We start from the raw sequence: 18,812 nt of genomic DNA on the forward strand, positions 1-18,812 counted from the left end.
CACACAGGAGGATGTCACAGGGCGTGTGTACGTGCCGTTTCGTAGAAGGGATCTGTGCTTTCAAATATTTTGCTATCCGTGGATACTGGGGTGGGAGACGGGCGCTTGTACAGATGTGGAGTCTGTGTAGACGGGCGTTTACCGAGGGCTGAGGGGATCGGAGGCTGCTCTGGCCTGGAGGCCCCGTGGAGATGTCCTGGGCCCTTGTCCTGAGAGCTGTTACAGCCTGGCATGCAAATGTGAGGGTTCGGCCAGAAGTTCATGGAAATAGGATTAAAAGATGAGAAAGTGTGGATCCATGCGTCTCGTTGGCACGGGACACATTTTCTGTGAACTTGCCAAGACCTCTCCTAGACACTTTTCTTGGAGTGCTTTTCTGGAAGGCACTCATCACGCTTGCTCACGGGGCTCTGACTCAACCGAGGCCCCAAGCCATCCGTGCGTTCTGCAAACAGTCACCGAATGTCCACAGGAGCCGGGCGACGAGCAGGGGAGGGGGTTGGACCAGTGGGCTTGGAGCACCTTGGAAGCCGGCACAGGTGAGGCGCAGGTGCCCCCGCAAGTCCTGAAGCTGTGGGCCGGCTCCTCCCGTGGAAGGAGGCCCTGTGTCCTCTCTCTCTCGGCTGCTGCTCTTGTGTTGAGTGCAGAGGCTCAGCAGTGCCTCTTTAGTTGGGTGGTTTTCTGGCTGGCCTGGGAGTGGCCTCTTCCTGTCACCGTTTGGTCTAGCAAATTAGGGCAGGGAGTGGATCTGGGAGGGAAAGACAGAGGCCTCCCCCCTCCCTCTTCTCTCTCAGTGGTTCCAGCTTCCAGCTGCCAGCCGAGGCCAGCTTCGTGGCCCCTGGGGAGACAAAGGCCGTGTCTGTGGACAGACCCTCCTGGCGTTACTGACGGTGATGCATCATCTTGTCACTTTAGTGGCCAGGGCAGCTGGAAATGACTGAGTGGGAAGGCCAGCCGCCAGCCTTTTCTCAGCCCTGACTCCCCGTGGCAGGTGCAGGGGCTGCTCCCCAGGGCCCAGAGCTGAGGATTGATACGTTGCAGCAGAAGAGCAGCGGGCACATGTGGAAGGGCCCTCCCCACACCTGGTCCACTTTATCAGCTGCCTCCGGATTCTCTGATATGTTTCCCCTGTGAGTGCATATTAATCCGTACAACAAAAACTTAGGTATCAGACTCATAGGCTCTTGAGGTGGCGTTGTGGCACAGTGGGTTAAGCCGGCACCTGCGATACCCAGCGAGTACTGGTTCAAGTCCCGGCTGCTCCACTTCCAATCCAGCTCCCTGCTAGTGTGCCTGGGAAAGCAGCAGAGGATGGACTTCCCTGCTACCCTTGTGGGAGACCCGGATGGAGTTCCAGGCTCCTGGCTTCGGCCAGGCTCAGCCCTGGCCATTGCAGCCGTTTGGCCCGTGGCATAATGGGTTAAGCCGCTGCCTGTAGTGCTGGCTTCTCATATGGTCACCAGTTCTAATTCCGGCTGTTCCACTTCCAATCAAGCTCCCTGATAATGTGCCTGGAAAAGCAGCGGAAGATGGCCCAAGTCCTTGGGCCCCTGTACCCATGAGCAGACCTGGAAGAAGCTCCTGGCTCCTGGCTTCAGACTGGCCATACCCCAGCTATTGTGGCCATTTGGGGAGTGAACCAGTGATGAAGATCTCTCTCTTCCCCCTCCCCCCCAACTGCCTTTAAAACAAATAAATATTAAAAAACAGGTAGGGCTTGGCATTTGCCTGGCAGCCGAACACTGGCTGGGATGCCTGTGTCCCACGTCGAGGGCCGGGATTGGGTCCCTGGCTCCTGCTTCTCGCTTCCTGCGAATGCAGCCTCGGGGAGGCAGCAGTGATGACTGAAGTGGGCAGTCCTGGACGCTCTCATGGGAGATCTGGATCGTGTTCTTGGCTCCTGGCTGTGCCCCACTGGCTACTGTGGGCATTTGAGAAGTGAATCAGTGGATAGGAGCGCTCTCTTTATCTCTCCCTCTCGAATAAATACATGAAAAGCCAAAATTAAGAAGTGGAGTGTTGGAGCAGAGTGGAGTGATGGCTTAGCTGGGAGGCCGTCTGCTCCGTGAAAGGGTGATTCCCCGGCGCCTTTGACTGTCCGGTGGTTTCTCAGCGTGGATGATGTAACACACCCTGTTCCGGGCACTGCTTGGTGGGGCTCCATCTCTCGTTGGGTTTACCAGGAATCCAGCTGGGATGTGGGCTCCTCAGTAAGCAGTGTATGCTCCCAGTGGCACCATTGTTTTGGTTCAATTCAATAGCCAATGTTTGCTTGCCGTGCTTGTGTAAATCTTGTTTATTGTGGACTCATGGAGCCTGCTATCATTATGTTCCCTTTCTTGTATAATTTTTCATTTTTCCTAGAGTTAATGATTAACTCTTGTTCCCAGGTTTCCAGTATAACATGGTTTTCTGTGTACTCATCTTTATTTTTCTTCTTCACTGTTTTTATTTATTCTGCCATACTGCCTTTTAATTGTCTCCCTGCTCCACCAGAGACTTTGCCTCTTTAGATATCTTATCAGTTGTAGTCTTTCCACCATTCACTTCCAGAACCTTCTATCAGCTAATGGATGGTTGCTTTTTTAACAGCAGCCTTTCAAGAAAGGGTGCAAAGGAATACATTTCTTTGAGATTTTGCTTATTTCTGAATGTCTCTTTGCACTACTCTCAAGCCTTGTTGATAGTCTGCCTGGGTGTAAGACTTGAGGTTGAAGGGATCTGGAAGGTGATTTCCTCGTGATGTAATGGAGTCTGGAGTTTCTGTTGGGTTCCATAGCGGGCAGTCACACTCCTTTGCATGTGGCGTGTATTTCTGTTTTCCCTCCGGAGTCATTCAGGATTTGTCACTCACCTAGGTGTTCAGGGCTGGAGCTGGTGTCATTCATCGGGCTGGGTGGTCGGTGGACCTGGTGACCCCCAACCTTTGGTTCTGGGAACTGCTCTGGTGCTATTTCTGTGGTAATTTGCTCCTGTGGTGTGAAACAAGCACCGTTTTATCATGTTCCGGGGCTCCCTGGGTTAGGAATCCAGCACAAGGTGGCTTGTCTCTGCTTTCACCATGTCTGGGACCTCATCCTGGCCAGCCCAGTTGGCTGGAGATGGCTGGGATGTTCAACGGGGGCCGTGTGTCTGGGGCGGCAGCTCTGGCTTGTTTCCCAGGTTTGTCCCCTTGTGGCATCTGCTGGGGCTGAAATGTCCCAGGTGGTTTCTTTATGCGCATGGACTGGGGTGTGTGGGACGTCTGGGGGCTGCCCGGGCGCCTCTCTCCAGGCAGCTTCTGCTTGTGGCCAGCCACAGCATGGTGATCTTGGATGTTTTGCATGCTGCCTTGCTTGCCCTAGAGCGAATAATCCTAGAGTTGGAGGTGGAAGCTATAAGGGTTCCTGTGAGTCAGCCTTGGACGTTAAGAAATGTTGTTTCTCTCTCCTGTGGGTCAAGGGAAAGGGACCGCAGAAGGGCTCACTGGGAGGTCAGCTTTGGGCCTGGTAGGACCACCCCAATTTCCTTCTCTGTAACTTTCTTTCTGGAAGCTGTGTTGGCCAGATATGGGATTCTCTGGTGTTTTACTGCTTTCCTCTTCCACTTCCCATGTTTCTATTCTTTGGGAACCTTCTGCATCTTAGTCTTCCAATCGTATTTCTAACTTCTATTTCTTCCTTGAACCCTGACCATTCCATTTTTACAGCATTCTCTCTTTGTGGCATGGATCCACAAAACTCCCTGTGGATATTAATTGACAGTGATTTTCAAAGTTTCCTCCAGGTCCTTGCAGTGTCTGTTTATGTTGGTTTATTTTGGGGTCTCTGTCTTGCCTCGGAGGCCTCCTCCAGTGTCTGGTCATCCTTAGGAATGTCCTCTCTCTGTGAGCTCTCTGCTGGCTGCCTTGGGCCTTGGGGCTTCCCTGCAGGCAGTGTTTCGTAGTAAGGTGCCCTTTGTAGTGGAGTAACCCAGATGTTATCTGTTCTCAGGATTGTCCAGTTTCTCATGCGACGGGGGCTGGTGGAGAAGCAATGGCGTGGTCCAAGGGCTCAGCGTCTCAAGTATCAACTCTCCCACCCTCTCCGGTTTCTGGTCCGAAACCTCAGGTTCTATCTGAAGTTTCTTGGGGCTCTATAGGGTGAAGTAGTCACCTCCTCCTGGGTGGACCCAGAGGCTGTGGCTTCCATCACTCCACCTGGTTACCATGCTCCCTGCCCTGTGCGTCTTCCAAGCACCCGGGACTTCCTGTGGACGGAGTTTCCCTCTCTCTCATTCCACTTGTCCTGGTAGTTCCCACTGTGTGTCCACCTTTTATTTTAAGGGGATTTGGAAGAGGTGAAATAAATGCATGTGGCTGGTCTGGCTTGTTTGTCGTGGAAGTCTTGAGAGGCTTACGAGCGTCTCTGCCTCCTAAAGCAGGCGAGAGAACACACTTAGCCCTCTCGGAAAACAAAGCTTTACTGTGATAAATGTCACACATCCAAGCTGAACGGGTCACACGACGAGCCGCCACGTCCTTGCTCTCTGGGGTAGGAAATGGGGCAAATGCTGGTGTCCTGCATCTTTGCGACTCCCAGGTTTGGCAGGTTTGGCCCCGAAGCTGTCCGTGACCTTGGGAGCTGGCTGCCTTTGCTCCGATCGTGATGTAACTCTGTCAGCCGAGGCCGGGTCGTGCCTGAGCGCGTGAGGGAAGCTGCTCGCTCAGCAGTTTGCAGATGCTGCGGTGTGTGGCTGGGGAAAACGGAGCCTTGCAGGGCCTTCAGAAAAGTCCGTGGAGAGTGGAATTTAAAAATGAGTTTATTTTGATGCAAGAAAAACAATTGAAGTTCATGCATAGGAGGGGTATTCCAAAAGTTTGTGGAAAATGCACGCTATGAGAAACTCTACATGGCCTGCTGGGCGACTTGCCCACCTCCTGGTCCTTGGTACTCACCCTTCCCACAGCCCCCTGTCCTCGCCTGCCTCCTGGGGGGTCTGTTCCGTGTTGTTTTCTGGGCCCGGGAGACCTCTTCTCCCCGTGGTGGCCTCGCCCCCACCCCTGTTCTCCTTCATCAGATACTCTGCCCAGGTCTTGGTCCTTTCCCGTCCCGCCCCGTCCAGCACATACTCCTGTGCCTCTTGCCACCCCGGTTCACCTCTGCAGTCTGCACCATGCCGAAGCATCAATCAGCTGGTGTTTTGGAGCCCGGGCATTGCAGCAAGTTTAGCTCTCTTCCTCCTTTGTTGTCAGACCCTCTCATTTTTGCCTCCATAAAGTGTCTTAGGAATCTGCCTTTTTGTTTCACGGCCATGGCCATGAGCTTGGGGGGGGGGGTCCCCTCCTGTTCCCTTCCTCCCTCTGCGGTGCTCCCTCTCCTCTCGGCAGCCGCTGGGGTCCTCCAGGGCCCTGCCTGGAGTTCCCACGGCTGAGTGCCTGTTCCTCATCATTCCCACCCTCAGACCCCCACACGGTTTCAGCCCCCGTGTTAGTTACTTAGCGTTTTCCTTACCTGGCTCGCTTTTTAAACCTTCAGTGCACTTGTTCCGGCAGCCACCGATATGTCACTCCCCTCAACGGACAGTCAGAGTGGCCTGCCACAAATAGGAGGACACTTGAGAGGGGGTGACTACCACCATGAGGGCCATCCCAGCAGGGATGCGGGCAGCCCACCTGGCAGGCAAAGCCACAGGAAAGCTCCCCTGGAATTGGCTCCTTTGCTCCCGCAGAGGCCAGCTAGTGCAGTGGTTAAGACTGGACCGCCTGGGTCCAGCTTTGCTCTGCTACTTCCCAGCCACATGACCTGGGCCAACTCACTTAAGCTCTCTGAGCCTCAGTTTCCCCTATCTGGAAAATGGGGATTAAGAAGAGTTCCTCCCAAGCGTTGTGGTGAGCATGACTGTGGCTCACTCTGCACGGCACTGGGGACCGAGACGCCCTGGAGGGCTGCGTGCCGGCGTCTGCCTTTCCTTTCTGAGCCTGCTGCCTGCCAGGGACGTCCTGTCTGCAGTAGTGGCCCCCAGGACCCCTGCCTAGGCCTGTTTGCTCGCCTCTGTGCTGCTGCGAGGCACCTTTCCCTGTCCTGCCTCTCTCCCAGGCCCGTGCTGTAGTTTTCCCTGTGGGCGGGGAGCAGCTGCCACCTCCCCTGGGACACCTTCGCGGCTCACCTTCCGTTCCTTGGATCCTGCTGGGCTTTATTCTGTTAGCCCAGGGCCCATGGTAGACACACGGCAAATGGGTCTTTCATGGGGCTGTGCCTTGCCTTCAGGATGGGTTTGCATTTCCCCTTGCGGCTGCCTGGATCCAAAGGCACCATCCATGCTAAGACACAGCCGCCCTTGGTTTCCAAGAACTCAGGCTTAAAGGCTGTCCTGCTGTCGCCTCCCATCGTGCGGGGGCACCGGGGCCGGGCGGAGCTGGCTGCTCGCTGCGTGGGCAGAGCAAAGGGGTCGGAGGCAGAGATCTCAGGGTGAGGGCCGAGTCTTGCACTTTCAGACTCACACGGAACCCCTGGGCTCTCCACTTGCTCAGGGGTCAACTGTAGAGCCTCAGCCAGCTCTGTTTGTCCAGCGAAGATTTATCTTCCCAGGGGTGATGTCTTGCCCTGTGTGGGTAGGCTGAGATGCAGTGCGGGAGGGGGCCCAGCTGTCCCCCTCCAGGGCTGGTTGAGGGCCCTGTCCCATCCTGCTCTTCTTGGCTCCCACCCTTCCTCCTAGCCCTGGCTCCACTTAGGGGTTCGGGGCCCTCCCGGGAAGGACAGTGCCGTCCTCGCCCTACACAGCCACAGAGACGCCAGAGGGTCCTCGAAGCTGCAGCCACAGAGTTGCACCCAGGCCTCTCCTTGGTCCCCATGTGCAGCTGCTCCAGGCTGTGGAGGGCATGGCCTGTGAAGTGTCCACATGTGGTATACCTGGTATGCCTAGCACACCTCCTGTGTGTCCCCGAGCCTCTCACGCGGCCAGCCCAGGCCTCTGCCATCAGTCTTCTTAATTTAAGGGGCCCTAACAGGCCCTTGGGCCCCTCTGCTTCCTCCCCCTCACATAGGGCCTGGTACTCATGCCCCTAAACCAGGTGTGTTTTCTGACAGTTCCTCCCGGAGCCATGGCCACCCACTTCCAGCACACCTAGCTTGAGGGCATTTGGGGACAGTGCCCCTTCTTTGGAGAGGAGACTGGAGCTGGCTGTGGGATTTGGGTGGCTCTCCGGATGCTCAGGCCGCAGTGTCCTTGTCTGTGTTGGCTGGGGGAGGGGGTGTCACGATTTCTCCCAGGAGCGCTGGTGTTGCCTGTTTGCTGTGCAGTTTTGAGTCTCCAAGGGTCGGGAGCTGTGCTCTGATGGCTGGGATCCTCTTCGGATGTGCGCTGGGGTGGGGTGGGAGCGATACCTACTGCTGCCCAGGGGCTTCCTCGGGGGCACTGGGACCCCCTCACTCCCGGGTCCTGTGCCCTGGCCCCCTGCAGTTCTGCTGAGCTTGTGCCCTTTGTCCCCTTTCTTCTTGGCCCCGGCACAGGCGATGCCTTCACTTCCATGTCTGTCCCTTTGTGGCATGGAGTTAAGGCATGGACACATACCCGGGACCTGGTAGCCCCCATACGGTCACAGGTGCTCGTGTCCTGGCCTCCAGGCTTAGAGTCCAAGGACACGGAGCTCCCAGCACCCCAGCCCCTGTCCACCTGTGCCCTTGGACTGGCTTTCCGCCTTGGCCCCTCCTCTGCCATGCCCACGTCTTCCAGTGGACCCCACAGAAGCCTTGGCAGCAGCAGTAACCACCCTGCACACACTGGCCATTTGTGTTGTGTTTTGCTAGGTACCCAGCACAGCTATATTCAAAACACCCAGTGAGGGAGGCAGGGTTTCTGCACCATTTCACAGATGAGAACGCTGAGGTGCAGAGAGGTGAAGTAGCCTGACCTCATAGCTGGAGTTCAAATCCAGACCTGCTGGACCCTAAAGGCAGTGCTCTTCAGCCGCTGCCCACACTGCCTGCCTGCCTCCCTCAGGGCCAGGGCTTGGCCCTCTGCTCCTGCCTGTCCTGCCAGCTTGATGAAACATTAAAAAAATTTTTTTGGCTTTTCGTTAACTTCATTGACAGACATTTCACTTAGTACCAAAGGTGATAGTAGTTGGTTAGGTTCCCTCTGCTAGAATTCACACTGAGGTATTGGAAATACGGAAATGTCCCAGCTCTTTGGGGAAACTGATGAGTTATCCAGACATTGGGGATGAGATGCACCATGTGCATGGACCCTCTTGAATATTGTTTCTGCTGGCTGAGGAGTGAGGGCCCCTGGATCGTGCGGCTGGGCCTTGGTCTGCAGAGGCCATGGACCCCGAGCCTCCACCCAGGCCGGTCCCTGCTGCCCCTGCCCTGGCCCAGCTTTCCCTGTGACCACGCACTTCTCTGCCACCGTGGGAGCTAGAGCTGTCTGAGATGCTGGTGGCACTGGGGAGTTGAGCACCATGTTGAGTCCTGGCCTGTCCTGTCTGCAGCGGGGAGATGCTAAGATTTTGAGGGTCCGGCTCGTGAGGGCTAGAGCTTGCTGTCCGGTCGATCTTCACTTCATCTTTCCCCTCGTTGTGTCTGTCTGTGATGGTGTCTCTTGAAGCTTTTTATTTTATGAAAGCCCACTGTTTACGGCCTTGTTGGTCGTGTAGGACGTGGACAGTTAGAACTCTTGAAATCTCTCCCAGGGAATGAGGGATGTCACGAGTGCTTGAGTGCTGGGAGAGGGGTGAAAGGGTGACTTCAGCAGGTGGGAGGAGGAGGAGGACCCCGGGGCTGCACTGTAGCGTCCCCCGCTGTTGCCAGCAAGGACAGGAAGCAGCGGGAATGACAGAAATGGAGCCCATCCAGCCCTCTTGTTCCTTTTTTGGAAATTGAGACATAATTCATGCACCACAGAAGTCATGCAGGTGTGCTACTCAGTAGGTTTTACTCCATCCACAAGGTGTGAATCCAAACCCCAAGTCCAGCTCAAGGACACCATTGAGACCTCAGAGGGAAACTGTGTCTCTTAGCGCTGCTCCTCATAGCCCCTGGCAACCACTGATCTGCTTTCTGCCTCTGGATTTGCCTGTCCGGGGCAGTTCAGAGGAACAGAATCGTGTAACATGTGGCCTTTTGTGACGCGTGCCTTCCACTCGGTGTCATGTTTTCAGGGTGCAGCCAGTGTTGTCAGGGCTATCCACACTTCCTTCCTTTTCATGACTGTATAAGGTTCCATGGCACGGACCGACTGCATTTTGTTCATCCATTCACTGGCTGGTGGTCACTTGGGTTGTTGCCATCTTTTGACTACTGTGAGTCATGTTTCTCTTTCCTTTTGGTTTGGTTTTGGGTTGGACACTCTTCAAAGCACCCAGCTGTCTGAATTCCTCCAGCTCAGCTCTTTGGAAAGCAGGAGAGAGTGGAGCTGAGTTGGAGAGCTGGTATGATGGGAGGGCAGATTTGGGAGAACTCTGCCGGAGGCGGCATCACCCCTGGCCCCTGGGCCATCTGTTGTGACGTGAGTATTTTTCTTGCTGTTGATTATTAACCAGTGGTTAAGATCCTGAGAGTGGATCCCCAGGGCTAGAACTGGTGCTTATTTGAGATGCTGGAAATGTTTTCCAAGACACAAACAGCCTTGGACCCTTGCTTCTTTGAACAGATACCACTTTATGAATTATACTCATCAGCACAGCAGGAAGAATGGCCTCCATCTGTATAGGACTTCATGTTTTGTTTCATTAAGTCCTCAGAACATTTTTTTTTTTTTTTGGACAGGCAGAGTTAGACAGTGAGAGAGAGAGGCAGAGAGAAAGGTCTCCCTTCTGTTGGTTCACCCCCCAAATGGCAGCCATGGCCGGCACGTTGTGCTGATCCGAAGCCAGGAGCCAGGTGCTTCTTCCTGGTCTCCCATGTGGGTGCAGGGCCCAAGGACCTGGGCCATCCTCCACTGCCCTCCTAGGCCACAGCAGAGAGCTGGGCTGGAAGAAGAGCAACCGGGACAGAACTGGTACCCTGACAGGGACTAGAACCCGGGGTGCTGGCACCTCAGGCTGAGGATTAGCCTAGTGAGCCATGGCGCCGGCCTCCTCAGAACATTCTTACCCCTACATTTGCAGCTGAAGGAATGGTGACACAGAGGTGAGGTGACCTACCCCAGGTGACACAGAAAAGCAGCAAGTGCAGCCAAACTGGAGCCCAGGAATCTTTTGATTCTTTGTGCAGGGCACCCTCCCTAGGCTGGAGCGACCTGGGGCAGAGCCATGTGAGGGTGCAGGTGTGATCACAGGGGTCTGCCCCAGGGCCCTGTCCAGCCCCATACGGGTGAATGTTTCCGCTACAGGTTCCTTGACCATTTCTTCCTGAGATTCCATTTGGCTGAAGCCGGCTAGGACCCTTCCAGGCCTTCCTGAGCCCTCCCATCTGCCCCAGAATCTCCATGTTTCTAGAGTACAATGAACCCACGTTGTTGAACCTCAGTGTCACGGGGCCCCGGGGCAGCAGAGATGCTGAGCACGCAGCCCCTTGGGACTTCCCTGGATGGAGGCAGCTCTCCTGACTGCCCATCTCACCCCACTCTCAGCCGTGTAGACTCCTCCTGCACCCCACCTCGGTTTCCTCTCCAGCCTCCTTTTCTATCAGTCCCAAGCTTCCCCCATCACCAGCCTCTCCTCTTACAGGTCCCTGTGGGTTGTTGTGTGGGCCTGGGACCCTCTGTCCCTGAACCACGTGTGACTGCTGGGCTGGTCATGGGCAGTGTTCCGTCTCAGGGTCAGGACGTGGGTGAGCTCCCTGTGGGTCACAAGAACACTGTCACTTCTGCACTGGCTCAACCTCCTGCTTGTGATAAATGAGAGTGGACTCAAGGTTGCCCTTGATGTAATCTCCTTGCTTTTACCTACTCAGGTATGCAATGTTTGCCTGAGCAGGAGTGAGAGAGGGCTGTGCTCTTTCTCTATCTTATCTTTCACCAGCTGGTGGCTGGGCCGGCCTGCCTGTCCTTGGGAGGGTGGCTCACTTGGAAATCTCGCAGTGGGGAGGGCTGGGCGGGTTGAGGCAGAGCACAGCTGACGCGAGCAGGGCCGGAGAGCTGAAGTGGGGATTCACCCTCCGCCCCCCTCCCCCCCTTTAAAGCAGACTGGTCATTTCTAAATTTCTTTTTGTGACGTTTTCATTTTTAAAAAATATTTGACATTTTATTTTTTGAAAGGCAGAGTTAGAGAGGCAGAGGCGCACGCGCGTGTGGGCAGGGGGGAGGTCTTGCATCCACTGTTTCACTCCCCAAATGGCTGCAACGGCCGGAGCCATGCGGATCCGGAGCCAGGAGCCAGGAGCTTCTTCTGGGTCTCCCACGCGGGTGTATGGGCCCAAGGACTTGAGCCATCTTCTACTGCTGTCCCAGGCCATAGCAGAGAGCGGGATTGGAAGTGGAGCAGCCGGGACTCAAACTTGTGCCCACATGTGATGCCAGCACTATAGGCGGCGGCTTTACCCACTACATCACAGCCCTGGCGCTGGCGCCCCCACCCCCTTTTATAAAGATTTTTATTTGAGATAGAGTTATAGACAGAGGGAGAGAGAAACAGGTCTTCCATCAACTGGTTTTCTCCCTAAATGGCACCAACATCCGGGGCTGGGCCAGGCTGAAGCCAGGAGTCAGGAGCTTCTCCTGGGTCTCCCATGTGGGAGCAGGGGCCCAGCACTTGGGCCATATTCTACTCTGTGGAAGAATTCTTCCTGCCTCTAGCCTAGGGTGGCGCCGGCCCGCCTCATCATCTTTAGGGGCAGCTGCCTCGCTGGTGGTCTTCTGTTGGCGCCCTCATATGGCGTGTATTGTGCACCTACATCCTTATATATCGTTCTCCGTGCGCATGCGTTGGCACGTGGCATTCCCTGTGCGCATGCGTCGGCATGTGGCGTTCCCTGTGCGCATGCGTCAGCATGTGGCGTTCTCGCTGCGTGTCATCACCAGGCATTGTCTGCACCTGCGTGGTCATGTGGAGTTCTTTGTGCGCCTGCGCCGTCACGTGGTGGTCTCACACCTGCATCTTCACGTGCCAGTCTCCGCGGGCCTGCGGCGCCACGTGGTGTTTTCTGCGCCTGCGTCAGCACTGGCCTTCTCTGTGCCTGCGTCGTCTCGTAGCGTTCTCCCTGTGCCTGCATTGTCAGGTGGCGTTCCCCGTGTGTTTCCGCGCGTGGCCTCCTTCCTTTCTGATAGGGACACTGGACCTGTTGAACTAACGGCCCGCCCTGTGACCTCATCTTGACCCTTATTAATCTGCAAAGCCCTATTTGCAGATAAATTCACATGCACAGGACCACGGGCTGGGATGTCAGCATAGACTTTGGAGGACACAGTTCAACCCTCAAGCAGTTAGTGCTTGCACCGGAGGGAGGGCTGTAGTGCAGGGCGTCTGTGTGCCAAGGCAGGGTGGGTTCCAGTTTGTGATCAAGGGCGCCTGTCTACCTGAGTTCCCTTTGGAGGCCAGCAGCCACACCTTCTGCACTCCCTATATCCCCTCTGGAGTCACCTGGGAGGGAACGCCTCCGACCGGAAGCTGCCCTAAGCGCTCCCCACTTCCTGGGGACCGGTCTCAGGGTCATAGCTGGTATGTACAGGGGAGGGTGCTCAGCCCAGGGAGGGCTGGAGTCCGGGGCCCTTTGCCCAGGACTCAAGGTCCTTTTACAATGATAACATCTGCTCTGGTCCCACGGCTCGGCCCTCTTGAGTCCTAGGGGGAGAACTAGTCGACATAGCTGAGTTAAATACTTGTCACGTTGCCCTCTAGGGTTTGTGTTTTGTGTTCCCTGGGAGCCAGAGCTGCTATTGGGCAGTCGGGGGGCATAGCCACAGCCCACACTCTGCACAGCCTACAGACTGGGGCCGGGGCTTGCCTTCCCTCCCTGCTCCCAGCTCTCCAGGGAAGCAGCCTTCTCCCTCCCTGAGGGGACCCCAGGGTGGTGCTGCCTGTTCTTGATTAGCATTCTTCCTTTTCTTGTCCTCCTCCTGGCTCTTGGGGGCCAGGCCCATGGAGAAAGAGCTGTGGATGCTGGGGGTGGGAGAGCCAAATGGCAGGAGAGGGAGCCTGTGCAGGATCTGACTCAGCCCCAGCCTACAGGGACCATCCCAGGCCATAACTGGCAGGGGAGGCAGGTGGCTGTGGCCATAACGTGAATGGAGCTGGTGTATCTGGCACCTGCCTGTGTGCCAAGTCTTGGTCCTGCCTGTTCTTGTGCCGGTTTTAGTCTGGATCGGGAGGGAAGGGACACCGCTTGCAGCCATCATAGGTCCAGGAAGAAGGCGGCAGGTGGGGGAACAGAGAGGGAACCTTGCCAGTGTCAGGGCTACCAGGCTGTGTGGACCCAGGGCCCTGGCTGATGCTCACCAGCCTGCTCGTTTGGCTGCCTTGGGAGGGGGTGGCTGGCAGCAGGGGCTGGCTCTCAGGAGCCATCCTTAGATGGAGCATGGAGCAGGTCCTGTACCCTTAGGGGACCAGCAAGAGATGGCGTCTGGGCCCCAGGGTGTGCTTCCCTCTGCGAAGCTGGAGGGAGTGTGGGCTTCTGTTGTGGACAACTTTTGGGGGTGAAGCTGTTGCCCTCACTGGCAGGGCACAGCATGCTTCTTTCTCGAGGGCAGTGGGGTCCTTGGGTGGTCTCAGTGGGATCCTGGTGTTGGGCTGAGTCTCTTGGCTGCTTCAGGGTGCACCGTGGGAGGAGGAAACACTTTTCAAGTGGGGGCCCCTGCTGGTCCTAATCCTGCTGCCTTTGCCTTTCTTTTCCCTGCCATGGTAGTAGCCAGGGCCAGCCAGGACCCTAGAGCTCCTTGGCCAGGGATTTCCCAGGTTCTTTCTGGCTGGCCCTGCTGTGTAACCGTGTCACTCCGAATGTGTCTCCCGCCCGAAACCGTCTGCCTGGTGAACGGCCTGCAGACAAGCGTCCCCTGGCCACCAGCAGGGACCAGATGGGAAGTGGGGAGTGCAAGAGCGCAGCCCTGTTGCCAAGGAGACACCCTTCTGTGTGGCCGCCTCTCCAGCCTGTGCGGTGGACTGAACTAAGTGTTACCTGCGGCCTACAGCCCTGACCTCCCAAGGTCAGCCCTCTGGCCGGGCCCTCTGTGTGCAGAGGGGACAGAGGGGCCTGAGTCCCACAGGCTGCACCCCTTGCCCCTCCTGAGCCCTCCCCAGCCCCTTCAGACCTCAGCATGGGCCGGGTCTCCTGCAGAGTCTGATGCCGTTCAGGTCCTTGGGTGCCATCCCGTGCGGGCCTGATGTGCACCTGAGCAGTTGCGTTTCTCAGAAGTGCGGGGGTGAGGCTGGTGGCCCAGGGACCGCGCGTGGAGCAGCTGTGCTTTGGGTGTCAGTCATATATCAAGTGAGAAAGATGCACGCAGCTCTATAGTTTTCCACGTCATCAATTAGTAGCAACGCCGAGCCCAGTCAGCCCTCGAGCAGGGAGGGGAAGTGCAGGCAGACCCCTGCTCACCTCCCCTGTGTCCTGCTCTCTTCACAGGAAACAGGAGCTGGCCAACAGCTCAGATGTGACCCTCCCAGACCGGCCGCTGTCGCCGCCTCTCACAGCACCTCCCACCATGAAGGTAAGAGGCTGGAGGGGCGTCCGGGCGCAGGGAGGGGAGGCCCGAGGGGAAGAAATCTGGGCCTCGCTGTTGCTTTGGCTGCGGGCCCAGCTGCTTCCATCCCCGTGGAGCCCATACAGGGTCCCGAGGCCTTTGGAGGCGGTGTGATTGAAGCCGGTCAGTGTGGGACAGGGTGTGACTGAGACACTGAGGATACCTGTGTCTAGGGGTGGCGAGGAAGCAGACTGGGGCTGCAGGGGGGTTGGCAGAGGCCTCATGGAGCCTGGGGCCTGGGAGCGAGGGGCCCGAGCAGGAGGAAGTGAGGGGACAGGAGGCAGCCGGGTGGAGCCTTACCACCCTCCACCCTCCTGGGACTTGCGTGGCCTTGCTGCCTCTGGCTGGCCCTCTGCGGAGGGTCCTGAAACCCCAGTCCTTGGGAGGGACTTGCCCTGGAGGTTCTGAGGGGACCGCTTCCCAGGACTCCAGCCGCAGGGGAGAGGTGCACAGGGGCCAGTGCCTCTCCTCCTCTGCCTCTCAGTGCCTCCGCCTCCTCCCCAGCAGCCTTGCAGTGCCCCCTTCCCCCCTCACACTCGGTCAGGTGTGAACCTGCTCAGAAGTCACCTGGCTCCTGAGTCATCTGAGGGGACATCTAGGCCAGCGTCTGCCTCCTTCCTGGGGCTCTGCTCTGAGGTGACTCATGGGGACATAATTAAGCATCTCTTCCTTGCTGTTCCATATCACACCCCCTTTTCCCCTGACCTAATCTGTTGCAAGGTGACACCCACGAAGGAAGCAGGCAAAAACCACCCATCTGGAGTGGGTTTTGGCCTAGCAGTTAAGATGCTGGGTGAGGGCCTGCGTTCCACATCACCTGGTTTCCCTACCTGGCCCTGGCTCCTAACTGCAGCTTCCTGCCAAAGCAGAACCTGGGGGGCAGCAGGTGATGCTGGCTCAACTAACTGGGTCCCTGGTCTCCTGTGGGAGACCTGGATTGCATTGGTTCCTGGCTCTGTTCCTCACCAAGCAGCAGTGGCTGTTGCAAGCATTTTTTTAGCATTTTTTTTGGGTAGGGGGTGACCCATTGGATGGGAACTCTTCATTTCTCAAAAAAACAAACAAAAAAACCCTAAACGATCCCCTACATTGTCCATTTTTTGGTTATCACCCCATACTGGATGCCTGCCACACGCAGAGCCACGTGGTAGCCACCGAAGGGGCATCCGAGGAACGGCAGCCAGAGCCTGCCCTGGTAGGGTTAGGATCCCAGGCGTGAGTGGGGGGCAGGACAGGGCGCAGGGCTGGCTGGGACCTCTCTGCTCTCCTCCTGGTGGGGAACCCAAGGGGCACTGAAAGCTATGTCCACTTCACCAGCCTGGTCCCAGGGCTGGTGGTGTCTGAGCCGGGTGCTGGGGGCATGGGGTTGTTGTTGCAAGGAATGCTGGGGACCAGGTCGCCGTTGCGTTTCAGTCCCTGGGGTGCTCATCTCTATGCTCAAGAGTGGTGGGGTTTGCAGGGTGCCTGAAAGCCTCCCCCAAGGAGACACTGAGTTCTCCTGGCAAGCTTTACTTACTTGCTTGCTCATTGAACTAAGCCAATGCACAGTGTCTATTTGAGCGTTGTATTAGGACTCTTGGTTGCAAGTGACAGAAATGTAACCCACTTTCACTTAGACATGAAAGGGAATGTTTTACTTTGTAATGGCAAATACAGACACCAGGCATGTCTGCATCTGTGAAATCTGTCTATTTCCCTCTCTCTTCTCTGTTGATCTCATTTTTTAAGTTCTAGGCCCATGGGGGCAGAGTGGTGACAGCAGCTCCTACCTGCTGAGTAACTACAGTAGAAAGACATATGTTGTTTTTCCACCTAATAGTTCTAACAGACATCCGGAGAGGAAGCTCATTGGCCTGGCTTATGTCACATGGCTATCCCTGAACCAATCAGAGAGATGGAAGGCACATGATTGGTCAGACCTGGGTCTCAGGACCTCCCAGCTAAACATAAATCAGTAAGAACTGATGGTGGGAGAGGGGTGGCTGGTTAATGAGAAGAAGTGGATGCAAGACTGGCAAGACCAGCCCTGCAAGTACTGATGATGTGTAGGCCCAGTGCCGGGTGCAGAGGGCTCAGTTGTAGACAAGATTTACAAATCCTGAGCTCTTGAACTTGTAGCCTGGCTAGGGAGCCAAAAGTTCAAAGATGACATCATGAGGGGCATAGAGGATTAAGCCTCCGCCTGCAGCGCTGGCATCCCAAGTGGGTGCCAGCTTGGGTCCTGGCTGCTCTACTTCTGATCCAGCTCCTTGCTGATACGCCTGGAAAGGCAGCAGAGGATGGCCCAAGTGCTTGGCCCCTGCACCCATGTTGGAGACCTGGATGAAGCTTCTGGCTCCTGGCTTTGGCCTGGCCCAGCCCTGGCTATTGTGGTCATTTGGGGGAGGGGGGTGAACCAGTGGATGGAGGATTGATATCTCTCTCTTTTTATTATCATGAATGAGGCAGGGAGGGGGTCAGGCATTTGGCTTAGGGTTAAGATGCTTGCACCCCATGTTGGAGTACCTGTATTTGATACCTTCCTCCAACTCCTGACTCCAGCCTCCTGTTAATGCAGACCCTGGGAGGCAGCAGTGATGGCTCCAGGGCTGGTTTCCTGTGACCCATGTGGGAGATCTGGGTTGCGTTCCTAGCCCCCGGCTTTGGCCCCTGGTCTAGTTCTGGCTGTTGCAGTCATTTGGGAAGTGAATTGGAAAGTGAACCATCACATGGGAACTTTCTCTGCCTCTTGTTCTTTCTCTCTCTCTTTGCCTTTCCCATTTAAAAAAAAAAAAAGAAAGAAACCACTGACCACAGTTTGGTATGGTCAGTGTTCCAAGGAGCAGCACAGGGGAGCTCAGAGAAAATACAAAGCTAGGAGTTTTCAGGGGAGGGGTGTCTCTAACCTACTCTTGGGGAAGGTCAGTTAAGGCTTCTTTGACAAAATGATATTTACACTGAGCTGTGGGAGTGAAGTAGGACTCAGTTGGGCAGAGGTGGAGTCTGTGTGGAGAATGTTCCAGATCCTTGCTATTCAAAGTGAAGCCAAGGGACCAGCAGCACCTGCATGGTTGGGGGAGCGCCTTCAGAATGCAGATTCTCAGGCCCTGCCCACCCCACTGAATCAGAGCCTGCTCATGGCAGCTGGGAACGCACTTGCTGTGGCCGTGAGTGAACAGCCTGCGGCAGGAGTGAGAGGCTTTGGCTGGCGAGTGGGGAGGGGAGGGCACAGGAAGCAGACCAGACCAGCTGTGTTAGGAGTGAAAAGACTGGGCATGTGGGCGGGGACCGGCTGTAGCAGACAGCTGGGAGTGTCCCTGAGGATTTTGGAGTTTTTCCTAAGTAAGGACACTGCAGTCACTGGAGATTTAATTTCTAACTTTTTATTTGAGAGGCAGAGAGAGAGAGAGAGAGAGAGAGAACTCACACATCTATTGGTTCACTCCCCAAATGTGTGTAATGGCCAGAGGCTGAAGCTGGGAGCCAGGAACTCAACCGATGTCTCCTATGTGGATGGCAGGAACCCAATCACTTGAGCCGTCGCCGGTACCTCCCAGAGTCTGCTTTAGCAGGAAGCTAGAGTCGAGAGCTTGAGGCAGGAGGTGGGCACTGTGATATATATGGGACATGGGCATCTTTACTGCTAGGCCAAAGGCTTGCCCCTCATTGAAGACTTTAGCCAAGGATTAAGGGGATGGGACTTTTGAAAAACTGCCTTGGCTGCTGTGTGGTGAGAGTGCGTGGGAGGAGCAGCGTGGAGAGTAGGAGATGATGTGGAGGCTGTGTGGGTGTCCGGGTGGGGAGAGTGGGCCCAGTGGGGTTGTCTGGAAGTGTTGGATCTCCGGTTTCTCAGGCAGTAGATTGATGAGATTTGAGGACTTGGTTAGAGGGAGGAGGCAAGAATGGCTCCCGGGTTTGGAACAACTGACCACTTGGGGTGGCTAAGATGGGGGAGGCCCTGGAGGGAGGGTGATGGTCAGGGTCCAAGTGCTGAGTTGGATGAGCCTGAGACCGGAAGGAGTGTGTCAGTGGGCAGCTGGGCTGGAGGTGAGGATCTGGGCGTCATTCTCAGAGAGGGGAATTGAAGCTCTGGGTTGGGTGAGCTCTCCAGGGAGACGGTGCAGTGAGAAGAAGAGAGGTTCCTGGGCTGTTCCTCGGGGTCCCCCAGGTACCAGCTGTGTCTAGACATGGAGGGAGGAGTTTTCACGGTGCAGGGGTGCACAGCTGCACCAGCTGCCGCAGGGAGGCCAAGGACACCA

The 18,812-nt window shown here is 56.1% G+C and overlaps 1 protein-coding gene across 1 annotated transcript in view; it reads left to right on the forward strand.

Annotated features, from left to right (window-relative positions):
- Nucleotides 1-18,812, forward strand: part of RAP1GAP2 (RAP1 GTPase activating protein 2) — a 145,388-nt gene that overhangs the window by 24,143 nt on the left and 102,433 nt on the right. The window contains exon 2 of the mRNA XM_062175762.1: nt 14,457-14,541. Within this exon, the coding sequence (XP_062031746.1) occupies nt 14,457-14,541 (85 nt within the window). The remainder of the gene's footprint in view (nt 1-14,456; nt 14,542-18,812) is intronic.

This window comes from Lepus europaeus, chromosome 18 (genome assembly GCF_033115175.1).
Source record: "Lepus europaeus isolate LE1 chromosome 18, mLepTim1.pri, whole genome shotgun sequence".
In the NCBI taxonomy this organism is placed as follows: Eukaryota; Metazoa; Chordata; class Mammalia; order Lagomorpha; family Leporidae; genus Lepus; species Lepus europaeus.